This window comes from Hydractinia symbiolongicarpus, chromosome 11, assembly GCF_029227915.1.
Source record: "Hydractinia symbiolongicarpus strain clone_291-10 chromosome 11, HSymV2.1, whole genome shotgun sequence".
Taxonomy (NCBI): domain Eukaryota; kingdom Metazoa; phylum Cnidaria; class Hydrozoa; order Anthoathecata; family Hydractiniidae; genus Hydractinia; species Hydractinia symbiolongicarpus.
Window position 1 is genome coordinate 12772567 of NC_079885.1, and position 13748 is coordinate 12786314.

The following is a 13748-nucleotide window of genomic DNA, read 5'->3' on the forward strand; positions in this document are numbered from 1 at the left end:
GATTAGATTCACGCCTTTTAAATTTGTAAATGTTCAGAAGTTATTTCGATCTTTTATTTGGTAAATCCAAACTCTTGAAATGTGCTAATTGTTGCTGATGTCAGCATGGCCATTTTCCATTTTCTGGGCCTTAACGGACACTGACGTGGATTATTTCGGGTGGTGGCGCTGGTGTGCTAGAGAATGCAACTAGCATATTTTAAACACTGTCCGGATGACCTACGTGTGTGCAAAAGTAGCGACCTTGCAGTCTACCAATTTGAACATTCTTGTAGTATCCCGTAACAAAAGCAATTATGTTACTTCTAAAAAAACTCAACTGAGAAAAGGAGGCTGCTAAGTGAGGGAAAAGTGTTCAGAGGATGAATGTAAGGACTGTGACCCAATTTTAGACTTAAACCCTAATTTTTGGTGATGTTTTTGTAACATAATTTTCGCTATTGTTGTTTCTCAAACTTCATTTAAGACATTCTATTTATAGCTACTGAAAACTAGTCTGGAAGCCATAGCAATGTTTTGTTATGATAACGAATCGTAAGTACATTGTCTCTTTTCTTGCTATAAATGTTGTACTACCATGTTTTTTATGAAAGCCATATTTTAAAAGCATCGTGGCACTGAGTGAAGTTCACTTTAAGTTTTAATAAAGCATTTTTCTCAACTTTTTGAACCTTGACACTTGAGATATGTACAAGCGATCCAAATAAAGGAAGGATCATTGGAAACTGGCAAACTCCCTCGCTTATTTCTTTTTTTAATTTACATCGCTAGAATATGTCTCTGTCAAAACGTTCAGTTAAAACTTTGTTGTGTATTTTCTTTTGCAATATAACATGACTCAGATTTTGTGGCTCGTTTCGCAATAGCTGTTGCTGTAAAATGTCACAGGAAATATGAGAGAAACAAAAAAATTATAACCCACTTGCTTACAACCGTGAGTTACACCAGTCTTCAGGATGTTCTGCTGCAGATTGGGAAAAGTTTTCAAAATTAATCACCCGTTTATGATGATCACTGTGTTAAACGTCATAATTCTGGTGTTGCAAAGTCTCGCCTTGCACTCACTTACACTAGGGTTCATAACATCATTCTTCAATATCTAAAACACAGATTTTTTATTTGAAGTATTGCAGAGATCTTGGTTGTAACGGTTGAGTTGCTTCTAGGAACCGTGCTTCATTTCGTCAAGAAGACGGTCTAAAATCGTTGTGTGGTATCTTTCAACATTCCAAAAATGAAGTGATACTGGAGTATTGCGCAAAAGCCTTTCACAGCCTTCTTCTTAGTTTAAGGTACAAACATTTTATTACTATATTGTTGTTTTTGTGTAATTTTTCATTCTTCACTATTTTGCAGAAAAAGTCATAATTAATATTTTCTAACCGAAGACATTGTTTGTAGGAACCAAGAGCACATGCGCGATATTGGAGGACTTTCAATTTTATCAACACTTTCAAATAAACAGTTGAATGAGAAGGTATGCGTAAAATAACATACTTGTTGACGTTTTCTACTAATGTAAAACAAACGCCTCTAAATTTAAGTGCAGTGTCTTTCAAGAAAGCTGTGCTCAGTTCACTCGCAATGAGATTGTTTTCTATGAAAGCTTCTGAACTCGATATTTATCTTTATTATAATCCTCGTTTTCCGTGTCTTAAAAATGGTTTCATGCAGCTTTATTCCCACCACCTCCGCATTCAAAGACGAGCTGACGGCTATTCTGTGGATGAAGCTAAGCATATTTCGTGTTCGCTATATTTTAACTTGTGTATCTTTCAACGTTAAGTGGACGAAAGATAAACGATTTATTTATTTTTAGGCGTTGAAAAGCACGTTGGAAAGTTTACTTTTGTGTATTAACAACAATGAAACTAATAAAGAATATCTCTTCAAAATAAAAGCACACGAACATTTACAAAGGTTTGAATAATTTAAAATCTTCTGTGCAACACAACATCCAGATATACTCTGCATACGTTTTTTTCTTTTTTATAGGTGTATTTAAAAATTTATTTGATTTGTCATCTACTTATATTTTATTTAGCCATTTTGAATCTTCAATTAGTTACAGCAAACTATTGACACGTTTCCTAAAGCCGAATGGCTTTGACAGTCCTAGCGTTAAGGCCACAGTACGATTTATTCATGTGAATTAGTATCACCAATCAAAAATATTAAGGAAAAAAGTATTTGCTGAAGCAATTGGCAAGTTATTATTATGCGATAGAAATCTAAATGCACCAACCACAATTGGAGAGCTAAACATAAACCTGCAACTTCAACAAATAGATTTTCTTACCAAAAATTTGATGCTATGGGTGACATTTGAAGCAGTGCACTCGATTTTTTTCTTGAACAGCTCGATTCAACCTGTGTGAGTTGAGCTCATATAAAAAATCTTTAAAAATTATCTTAGAATCTTTTTATATTTTTAAAAATCACTAATTATGCGAAATTATAAAGTCATCAACTAGCTGTAAAACATTTAATGGCTGTTACTGAGCATAATTACAGTAACTAAATATTTAATGGCTGTTACTGAGCATAATTACAGTAACTAAATATTTAATGGCTGTTACTGAGCATAATTACAGTAACTCAATATTTAATTTTTTGTAAAATGTTTAAAACGACCAGAAAACATTTTTAACCCTATATACCTTGGCAAAACACAATACCTTACTCAGAGTCATCTTATGATATCAGGTATTATTGAGAATTTTTAAGTCAGAATTTTTAAAAACCAATCAGGATTGTTCAAAAATATAGAAATTCCGTGACAAATATTAATCTCCTTCGTATAGAATTAACTTGTATTTTACCGGCTTTTAAAAATGTTCGATTTTCTGAAAAATATTTTGTTGCATTCTCAGGAAAAAAAAGGGACTACTACTGGAAAGAAAAAAAGGGACTATTACTTAAAATAACTTTAGCTAGATCGATAGCCAAGAATAAGAATAAAAAATAATGATAAATTGAATAATGATATCGAGATTAATAACAGAAATAAAAATTAAAACGTTTCCAGTAAAATCACCTTTCTCATATCACCATATTTGTTGCAGAAATGCTTAACCTAAAAGCCGGAAAAAGTTCTTGTTCCTTTTTACGTCACAGTGGTCATAATTTGCAGACCAGAATATAAATCGATTGTAATTTGAGGACTTTTTCACGTGTCAAAATACTGCTCTGTATGTTTTTTAATTAACTTTTTTTTCCTAAAAAACTTTCATCGTTAAACTACAAAATTTCATTAAAAAAGAGCTACTAGATTTTGATTTAAAATCAATACGACACAACCAACTTTTCAATGCTCTTTTTTTCCTTATTTTCGTATTACGGCTGCAAAAAATTTTCGTAGATCTGATTAGCCGGAGACAAATATTCTTACCTTGCATACCTTTCGTATTTTTCGAATTTGACATCATTTTCGCCTCTTCTTGCGGCAAAACATTACTGATATGATGTCTACTATAATTTTCTATGTTTCCGTATTTCGCTAAAGTATTATGTTAACATATTTGAAGACACAGTTACAAAATCGCTTCATTTTAAGGAATTGTTTTAGCAAAAGGGGTGAGATGAAATGATGTTGAAAAAAGCCTAAAAACGACATGTCAGATTCTGTAACTTTTTACCAAAGATTCATTTTGCGCTTACTAAAAAAATAATTACTTTTTAACTTGTGGGATAAACAGATTTGTTTCATAGCCTGAAACGTGATTTTTTCTAAACGACAAATCGAGATGGGGAAAAGTTACGCTGGTTACAAACGAACTTTTAACAGTAAGAAAAGTGACCTTGTTTTTTACTAGTCACTTCTTTAATTTTTTTTTGCTTACATGCTCATTAATATTATTAGGGAATCCTTTCACATGCTCATCATTATTATTAGGGAATCCTTTCACATGCTCATCATTATTATTAGGGAATCCTTTCACATGCTCATCATTATTATTAAGGAATCCTTTCACATGCTCATCATTATTATTAGGGAATCGTTTCTTTCTACAATGTTACAATGTTTCGAGCTAATGCTTTCACTTCAAAAAATCCAAACTTCTGAAGGAGTGTAAGATATGCGGCGACCAACTTAAATTTAAGGTTTGCTGTGAGACATTTCTTTGCGTAGGTTTTTGTCTTGCAAGAGAAATAAATTTGATACCCTCAAAGAAAAACCCTTAGTCACTTAATACTTTCGTACAATGTTATGGTAAAATAAATGAAACACATTTTTGTGAATTAAATATTTTGTTTAACCACCAACGAACGAGTCTTCTTCTGCAGATGATGTAGGTGTTCTTATCATTTATATTAAATGTTTTATAAATAAATATTCGCGTATCGTACAAATGAGAAAACCAACACTATCCGCATGTTGCAAATCAGATTCATGTGCCAAAACGAAAGTTAAATTCTGGTTAACTTTTTTATTATTTGCGTATGAAATTTAAGAAGAACCAATCAGAAAACTTATTTCTATATTTTTATGCTGAATAGACATTTTTCTTTCTTTTTAAATAGTGTCGGATCCTACCACATGTACTGCTGCAACAGAAGGAGATATGTTATTTTCAAATCAGAATTTTTTCGAGGTTTTAAAAGCTTCTGGAGTACAGAGTCAACAATTACTACAGCAGAAAGTCAAATTTGGTTTTAAGTTTAAAATACGGGAAATTTTCTTGCTGCTGCTGGGGTGGACGAAGAGAACGATTGTAGTTCTTTTAATATAAGTCATGCATTGATTAATTTGTTGATTAAGTTTTAGATGATTTGGTAGATTAACTTTTCCTCGTTGAAAGCTTCTCCCATTCTACTGTTTTTGACACCCCTGTCATTCATATTAATAAAGAACTACTTTGTTCATCACTAACATACTGCCTGGTAGTGAGCTGGATTCGAACCGCGGTCCCCAGAACTGGGAGCCGCAGACGAACCCACTACACTACGTGCGGCAATATGTATACACACCATCCGGATAAACTGTCTGAGTTCATTAATAACATAATGTTCTACAATATGACTTGAAAATGAAAAATACGGATGTGCTATGATAAAAATTTACCTATGTGCCGTTATCATTGTTTGACCTGTATCCCAAATGTCGACCAAAGTAAATTTGAAATTCGAATCGCAAACTTCCATATGAACAATCAAGTGAAACTTTTTGTAGTTAAAGTACAGTATACTCTCCAATTAGCGGACACCATCGGTGTATGACTAAAGTGTCCGCGATTTGAAAGTGTCCGCCTTTTGGAAAGTTTTACATTTTAAGCTGCAAATTATAAAATAAAGCCGATTTTGGTATCACAAAGCAAAAATAACAAATGATAATATAATATTAACATAATGATAACGAACCAAACTTTCCATCTTTACAGATCTTTAAAGTCTTTCAAACACATTTTAACAAATAATGGATAAATGATTAAAGATGGTTTAGAGGTTCCTGTTATTTATCGCTTTCATGACCATGACAAGCTGATAAAGTGGTTAATAAAGAAAATTGACGAGATTAAAAGCAAGATGGACATAAAAGTTGTAGAATGTTTGAAATAAACCTTAGAAAAACTATTCATTTTTGTCTATTTTTCTTTGCTCGCTTTTAATTTTTTTAGACTGTTCGCTAATTGGAGAAAAAAAAGCCATATTTGCTCTTTGGTGCAAAAAATATTATCCGCTTATTATAGTGCCCGCTAATTAAGTGTCCGCTTTTTGGAAAGTTTTTTATGAGACTTTGACTAAAAAACGGCAGTGTATGACCAGTGTCCGCTAATTAGAGGTGTCCGCCTTTTAGAGTGTCCTTTAGTTGGAGAGAATACTGTACAGCGATTCTAAAAATTGGAAGAAACTTTTATGAAAACGTGCCTTTTTATCGAAATCTGTTGCAATAATTTTTTATTCGTTAGCTGAGTTTGGAGGACGGAGATAATCCTCTACCAATGCACCCCATGTTTCAGCACCTGTAGTAGTAATATTTATTTATCAATAAGTCACATGTACAATGTAAAACTAATAAGTAATTATAAACATTTTGTTACAAAAATGACCAATTGATAGGAGGCACACCTATTAGTCGCAGACTATTTTGAAGGAGGCCACCAGTCTTTACTAGATAATTAATGTAATAAATAACTACCAATGAAAAACAAGTAAAGCATTTGTGATAAATTAGTAACTACTTAGAAAGATGCTATTTTGCAATTTTGTTGGATTAGATTTTGATAGAATAGCATGATCTAGTTCAGGACACAGAGACTGCAGCTTATTCCAGTGAACAACTGACTGATAAACAATAGAATTAATACCATATTTAGAGGTTTTACAGTGACTTTTAGCTAATAAACCCCTTGATTTGATTCCCCCCTAGTTATGTGAGTATTAAAGTAGTATCTGAGATCAAAAGTATTACTTAGAGAAGAATTTTGCCTGTTTAAAATTTGATAAATCGTTAAAATATGTCAAAAGCTTTACACATTGTTTTTGAAGAAGGAAAGTTCAGTTTGTATTGGGATTAGGGTTTTGGGCCCAAACCTGACAAGCATGTCTTAAATAAGAATCAAAAAGAGCATAATAGATACAAAGAAGAGCAGATTTCGGAACAAAAAAACGTAGTTTGGAGATGATATCATTAGCATTTTGAAGTTTAGTAGATTAATTTTGTATATGAGGACTCCAGGATAAGAAACAGTCTCATAAAATTCCATGGTATCTTACTGACTCGCTTAAATTTAAAGGCTTGCCATTAAGTTTTAGATTGATTTTTCCACTAGGATTACGAAATAGGATAACCTCAGTTTTTGAAACACTTAAGGATATTTTATTTGCACATAACCATTTTAAGAGCCTCTTGAGACCAATATTGACACATTTGTTCATCTTTTTTAGGGTTGGACTTGAAAAAAGTAGACATGTATGATCAGCAAATAATGTAGTTTTACTAAAAATTATGCCATTAGAAAGATCATTAATGTAGATGATAAAGAGTAAGGGTCCTAACACAGAACTTTGAGGTACACCACATAGAACCTTCCTTAAAATAGAATTATCCCCTCCATAATTTACGAATTGAGATCTTTCAGTAAGGTAAGATCTGAACCAATTATAAGCAATACCCTTATACTCTATAGTTCCAGCTTTCGAAGTAGTATACTATGACTAACAGTATCGTAAGCTTTTTGGAGATCTATGAACACACCACAAGAAAACTGCCCATCATCAAGTGTCCTACGTATATCTTCGGTTAAAGTAATTAGTGCATGAGTAGTAGAATGCATACTTCTAAAACCAAATTGTCTTTTAAAAAATATATTATGTTTAATTAAAAAGAAGTAAGCCTTTTATGAACAAGTTTTTCAAAAATTTTGTCTATATTTAAAAGTAGAGTGATAGAACGATAATTGTTTACATCTTGGTTTGATCCTTTGTTTTTAAAAATTGGGATTACTTTACTAAATTTAAGGGACGATGGAAAAATCCCTGTTTCAAAAGAAAGATTGATAATTTTTGTTAAAATAAGAGACAGTATATATGATACAGAAACAAAAATAGCTTTTGTAATACTAAATTTACCACTGTTTTTATTTTGGTTCAAACATTGGATTGTTTTGAGAATTTCATCTGGAGTTACTGCTTTAAAAAAAATGATTTAGTTGGGGGCTTCCTTGAGATGGAGTCCTCGTAATTGCCAAATTTGGGTATTTTTGCTTGAAGTTTGGTGGCAATAGAATTGAAAAACTTCTTAAATGAATTTGCAATTTCTTGGGGGTCTATAATTATATCATTCTATTTATTTAGAAAGATCTTAGGTTGATTTTTATTTGATTTATTAATAATTTCATTTATACCCTTCCAAGTGGCTTTAGAGTTTTTAATGTTTTCTTTAAAGAACTTTTTATAGAAGTTATTAACAATTTTATTTCTGTATATTTTATATTGACTGCGTAAAATCTCCTTATTTACTTCACTTTTAGTTTTTATAATTTTTTTTAACAAAGAATCTCTTCTGAGTATGGATTTTTTAATTCCGTTGGTTATCCATGGTTTCATATTATTTTTAGCCTGTGCTTTTGGACAACTTTCTTGTGGGTGTGCACAAATCTATAAGTTCATTCAGCTGATTAAAGAAAGAATCAAGGCTAGGATTTTTATTGTTAAGATTTAGCACCTTTCCCCAGTCAGTTGAATTAAATATTTGTTTAAAATTGATACTGTCAAACTGTTTCCAATCCTTGTATAATTTTTCATTCGTAATGCTTTCTTGACGAAATTGTTCATTTTGTAAAATAGTAAACTGAGCGAGATGGTCTGATATGCCAATAGTGAAATTACCAGAAAAAGATTTCATGTTATTGGGAGAAATAAAAATGTTATCAATCAGAGTTTTTGATGTTCGACATACTCGTGTTGGCAGCGTAATATAAGGAATTAAAAGGTATATAATTACCTAAAGTGTCAACAAATCTGTCAATATTTGGATTTTTACTAGTATTAATAAGGTCAATATTAAAGTCACCCAAAAGAACAAGTATTTTATTTTCTTTGTTAACCTTGTCTAACAAAGGGCCCAAGAGAATAATAAAATCAGATATAGAAAGGGAATGATGTCTATAAATTGAACCAGTTATGATATTAGGATGATTTTTCATAATAATTTTTGCAAAAGTTGATTCCAGTAATTTAGATGAATACATTGAATCGTTGAGGTCAGGTCTTTTAAAAGAGCTAAAAATATTTTTAATATAAAGAAGAGTTCCCCCATGGGTAGCTTCTGTTGGGGTATGAAAACAGTTACCGTAAATGATCGATTAAGCCCCCGGGGGCTTATTTGTCAAAATGGGTTTTGGGGGAGGGGGCTTATGCGGGAAGGGGGGAGGGGGTTAAATGGGAGGGAGGCTTATAAGATTATGCAAAAATCTAGTGTGCTAAAAACAACGATTTTAATAAACACAACATATCTCTCTAACAATATAATAATAAAAACAAAGAATAATTGATCTCAATATAATGGTTGGACAGAAAAAAGGGAGGTCGGACTTGTCGTTCCAACAAAGTATGTTGCTTTGACAGGGAGCAAGATATTCGGAAATATATTGTTCGACAAGTTCCAAAAAAACACCCTAATTTTGAATTGGATATTATAAGCACGAGTGTTATTAATACCTCAACCTGCGAAAAAATACCATTTAATCAATTGTTTATAGTAGTATTTTCTCAGTCCCTATGAACTATATTGAAATTACTGTGAATTCGAATAAGCCCCCATGTGGGCTTATTCGGGAGGGGGGGGGGCTTATTTGTCAAAATGGGTTGGGGGTTATTTGGGAGGGGGGTTATTCGGGAGTGGGGGCTAAATCGATCATTTACGGTATAGCCTTGATAGGAAGGATTAAGGGAAGCAGTAGAAAGAATTCGTGTTTCAGAGAGGGCTATAATACCAAAATTAAATTAAGACTCTTCAAGAAAAGTTCAAGACTATCAAAACGAAGTTAAAAAAACTTAAAGATATATTACTGTTTAAGGGAAGTTGTTAAAGGAGTTAGAGTCATAATACTTGCAATCTAAGATATGAAACTCACTATCATCATGAAAATTATCACCGTAGGAATAGGTATTAGGAATATTTTAAAACTTTGTTCAGCGGGTTCATTATTCATAGGAAACAGCGTGCAATTACATCTATAACATGACCAGATCTCATCATCATGAGAGTCAACAAGTTTTTGAAAGTCAGGGATTCTAAGTTTATTACATTTATGATGAACCCATAAATTGTAAAAATTACAGTAAATAGCATCAATTCTTACCTCTTTATCACAAATTGAGCGAGGAAAAAAAACTTTCGACTTTTTTACGTTTTTGCATACTAACCAAAGTCGAACTGAAAGTATAAAATATTAAGAAATGCGTAGCTAGAGCTACCATTTACAGAAGCTAAGTTAAAAAAATGTACCAAGTTTGTAATTAATACAAGAAAAGAGCGAAAGCCCGGCAGATTACTACGAAAACATTCAGTTGAAAAACTACTAAATCTAGTGTTTATAATCAAAATCTAATCCGGAAAAATATTTTTCAAAGTGTTCATGTGATCAATTTTGATTTTACTATCATTTTCATCCACCACAATAAATATAAACCCATTATATATCCAGAAACGCTTAATACGTTTTTCGTTGTATAGGTTTTTACATTTACCCCACAATAAGCTTTATATGGGCAAAGGTTCCGTTTGATAAAATTTTATTCGATATACTGATTTCCTTAAGCTTATTCACGTTGGTTTTAAGTAGTGCTTTTTTTGTGAAGATTGTCACAATTTTTGCGATGTACAAATCTCACAATTGTTCTTTTTGTTGTTGAACTTCTTTTATTGGGGAGTCGCTGACAAACTTTTTAATATTTACACCAATGCAGCTCGCAATCACAATTACCTCGAGCTCCTCATCTTTAACATTCTCCGGTGTTCAACGAAATTCAAAGTTGTTTCTCCTTTCATATTACTGCAGGTTAAACATATCTTTTTCGACTTCCTCAATGCGTTTTGATTTATCTCTTAGATCGGATTTAAGTTCAATAATTTCTGATTTCAGGATTAAATTTTTATTTTGCAGTTTAAATAATATTTCGTCTTTCTAATTGGCCAACAACTCTGCCAAGTGCTGTTTAAATTCAGAGAGTTTGTCCAACAGAAATTTCTTTGTGATAGCTAACTTCATGTTTTCAGTTTCAAGAATAGCATCGCCCTCTTTTTTCGTATAGTATAGTCTGTACTTCTAGTGTTTCACGTCTTGCTTCTTCAGCTTCTTTCTTCTTCAACTACACTTTTCTAGACACTCTGTATATTAACTTATTTATTTATTTTTAACCTTTTAACATTATAACATTTTATTGAAAATTTTTATACATTTATTGTAACTTTAATATATATATTTTTGGTCCAACATTTATAGCAGAATATTATATTCAGAAGTTTGTAACCAAGTAAAATATTGAATAATAATAATCGCGCTAAAAGCACGTCCTTACTCTTCGGTAGTCAGACAAGAAAAAAATAAATACTGAATTCATTAATCCAAAAATGATTTAAACCTATCTAAGTCAAATGATTTTAGGATGGGAGATTCCCTATAAAAAGCTTGCAGTAAATACTGACTACTGATGTTTTGTATGTTAGATGCGCCATCTTTGATGTTTTGTATGTTAGATGCGCCATCTTGCCACTTCGTTACAGTATGACTGTGAGAAAACTTTTTAATGACGTCATCACTAAGATAAAGAGTGAAGAAAACGCAAAAGCTCCTGCCGACAGACTCCAACAATTAAAACAAATGGAAGAGAGAGAGATGATGCACAAACTTGAAAACGAATGTGTGGACGATGATACCATAACTACGACGTAAGTAGTTGTAGCATCCCTCGGAATTTGCCTCGACGACGTAAATCTTGTTCGTCTCATTTGATCAGCAACACTCGGGGGTTTAAAAAACGCATAAAATAAAACAGCAAATCAGCAAATAATATTTTCTTTCGTTCAACATTTTAACACATAGTTCCGACGCTTGGTCCTCGTGTTTGGAGTTTACGAGTTTAAACACCCCTCATCTGTATCCACCATGAAAAAATATGAATAGTTCGGTCAAGCAACAAAATAAAACCACACATGAAGATACTGTGGAATTAGTTATGACATGCAGATGGCGGCACGACATCTTTTTTTCCTCTTTGTAAGGCCTTTGTTTGCCTTGCATTAAAACGTTACAAAATGACTTGTAAAAAAACGTATTTGTCGAGTGCTGCCGAGATTTTTAATAAATTGGGAGGGCTTTAGAAGCTAGGTTGCGCTTTTCTTTATGCGTCTCTTCTATAAACAACACAACACAAATATATAGGTTAGAAGTTGGTTAGGTTTTTATGTCAGCCTTTTTTTCACCAGTCTAATTTTTTACGCCACCAGTCTAGTTTGAAAAAAGGATCAAAATAAGGGGGTTATCTTGCTCAACTTTACTCCGAAAAATCATGAAAATATTTCTTTTGGGTTTTTAAAGGGGTGCGTTACAACATTAGAAATATTAAATCATCTTTCAATTATTGCGGGAACCCAGTACATACGCTCACTAATAATCTTTTAGTACAAAATTGACCGAAGAAGGTAGATCATTATTGCAGATGAGCCGAAATCGTAGATTGCAATAAATTGTGTTTGTTTATAAAGGTGGATAGTTTCATATTCTAGGCTGGCACCTAACACTGCTTGGTCACAGCGAAGAAACACCGTGACAATATCGATTCAACTTCGTGGTGTGAGGTCGGAAAAAACCGACATATTAGAAAACTCAGTGAAATTTAGGTGAAGCTCTTTCTTAATTTTTCAGTTTATTTTTATATTTTCTAAACTGTCATTAGCCTTGCGAAAAAGCCGAAAGTCTTGTTGTTATTTTTGGGCCATTTATCTTTTAGTGCAGCCTTTGGGGTACTTAATGGCATCGTTAGTATCGTCGAGTACATGTTTATTTACAATAGGATGGTGAAGGAGGGTGTTAAACTTTATGAGTACGTGCGCAAAGGGAGGGTCGGAACAAAAGCGTACAGGGGTTTACAGGGGGAAGAGGACAGATGAGCGGCAAGTAGTGGTGCGTACGTAATACTCCCAACTTAAAAAGCAAGTGCCAGGACAGGTGTTGGCCAATTAATGATAATAAAACCTGGCTGCTTATAAAATATCTATTGGCTATTATTTAGAAGAACTCCAAACGTTCTCATTTTCCTGCCTACTGTAGCATACATGATGTTTTTGTCAGTTAAGTAGGTATACTTTTAAGAGAGATTATTCGCTTTTGTTACAGGACTGTTCTCAATCGGGTAAAATATACGTTGGATATTGAACTATATGATAAAGTTTGTGTAAAAGTAGGTATTAGTTGTGTACTCCTCAGTCGCAATGTGAACATGTTGTCAGACTTACGAACATACATACATCACAGAGTGATAATGACAGTCAACTATATTGACTGAAATTTATGTTTTATATTATGCTTACTTTGATAAATGCAACTTCAGAACTGGTGTGTATGGTTGACGTGTTGTTCCTAATGCAACGATTCATTGGTCTATACGAGAAATATTACACCTTTTTTCAAAAGAATATACTCTGTAAAAATATTGAAGATGAAATTAGACAAAAAGTTAAGCATATCCCATGAATTTGCTCATCTTTTGCTTCTCCTATAAATGATGTAAAATGTTTTTTTTTACTCAGGTTTTATTTAAAGTGTTTTTAATCTTAACTGTGCTAGGAATATGCTGAGAATATCCCCAAAATGTGAGGAAATTTATGTTATAACAACAAAAAAGCTATTCTTATAAAAAAGAGCTTGTTAAATTTGTGCTGATGGTGAAGTTAGTATTGATTTTCTCTGCATTTCATGTATGACACTATAAATTTAGGAAAGCCGTGTTTTGTTGAAAGGAGGGGAAGTGTTGCTTATCTTACGTAAAGAAAAGCTTGGTGACATATGGCCTCGTTTGATGAAAACCACAGAAAAGGTTTGGTTGATTTTGCTTGAGAAGAAAATGTCATATTTCTCTCCACGAGTGTCAAGTATTGATTCTTTTTTTAAACTGTATTATTAGTCACCTTACATTCGAATTGATTTTGATCGTTGGGTCGATGAATATCCTGAGCATGATTTAAATACCACAGAAGAGGAAGGTTGATACATCTCCACTTTTATGTTTTTGTTTTCTTGTAA

General features: G+C 32.5%; 1 protein-coding gene across 2 annotated transcripts in view; it reads left to right on the top strand.

The window, feature by feature from the left end:
- Nucleotides 1–13748, top strand: part of LOC130613693 (putative ATP-dependent RNA helicase TDRD12) — a 58387-nt gene that overhangs the window by 43899 nt on the left and 740 nt on the right. Inside the window, exons 34-42 of one of the 2 annotated variants that reach the window (XM_057435022.1) lie at nucleotides 482–534; nucleotides 1167–1292; nucleotides 1402–1477; nucleotides 1820–1920; nucleotides 11174–11395; nucleotides 12233–12346; nucleotides 12843–12906; nucleotides 13444–13542; nucleotides 13630–13708. In XM_057435022.1, the coding sequence (XP_057291005.1) occupies nucleotides 482–534; nucleotides 1167–1292; nucleotides 1402–1477; nucleotides 1820–1920; nucleotides 11174–11395; nucleotides 12233–12346; nucleotides 12843–12906; nucleotides 13444–13542; nucleotides 13630–13708 (934 nt within the window). The remainder of the gene's footprint in view (nucleotides 1–481; nucleotides 535–1166; nucleotides 1293–1401; nucleotides 1478–1819; nucleotides 1921–11173; nucleotides 11396–12232; nucleotides 12347–12842; nucleotides 12907–13443; nucleotides 13543–13629; nucleotides 13709–13748) is intronic. The other variant, XM_057435023.1, reaches the window with a different exon arrangement.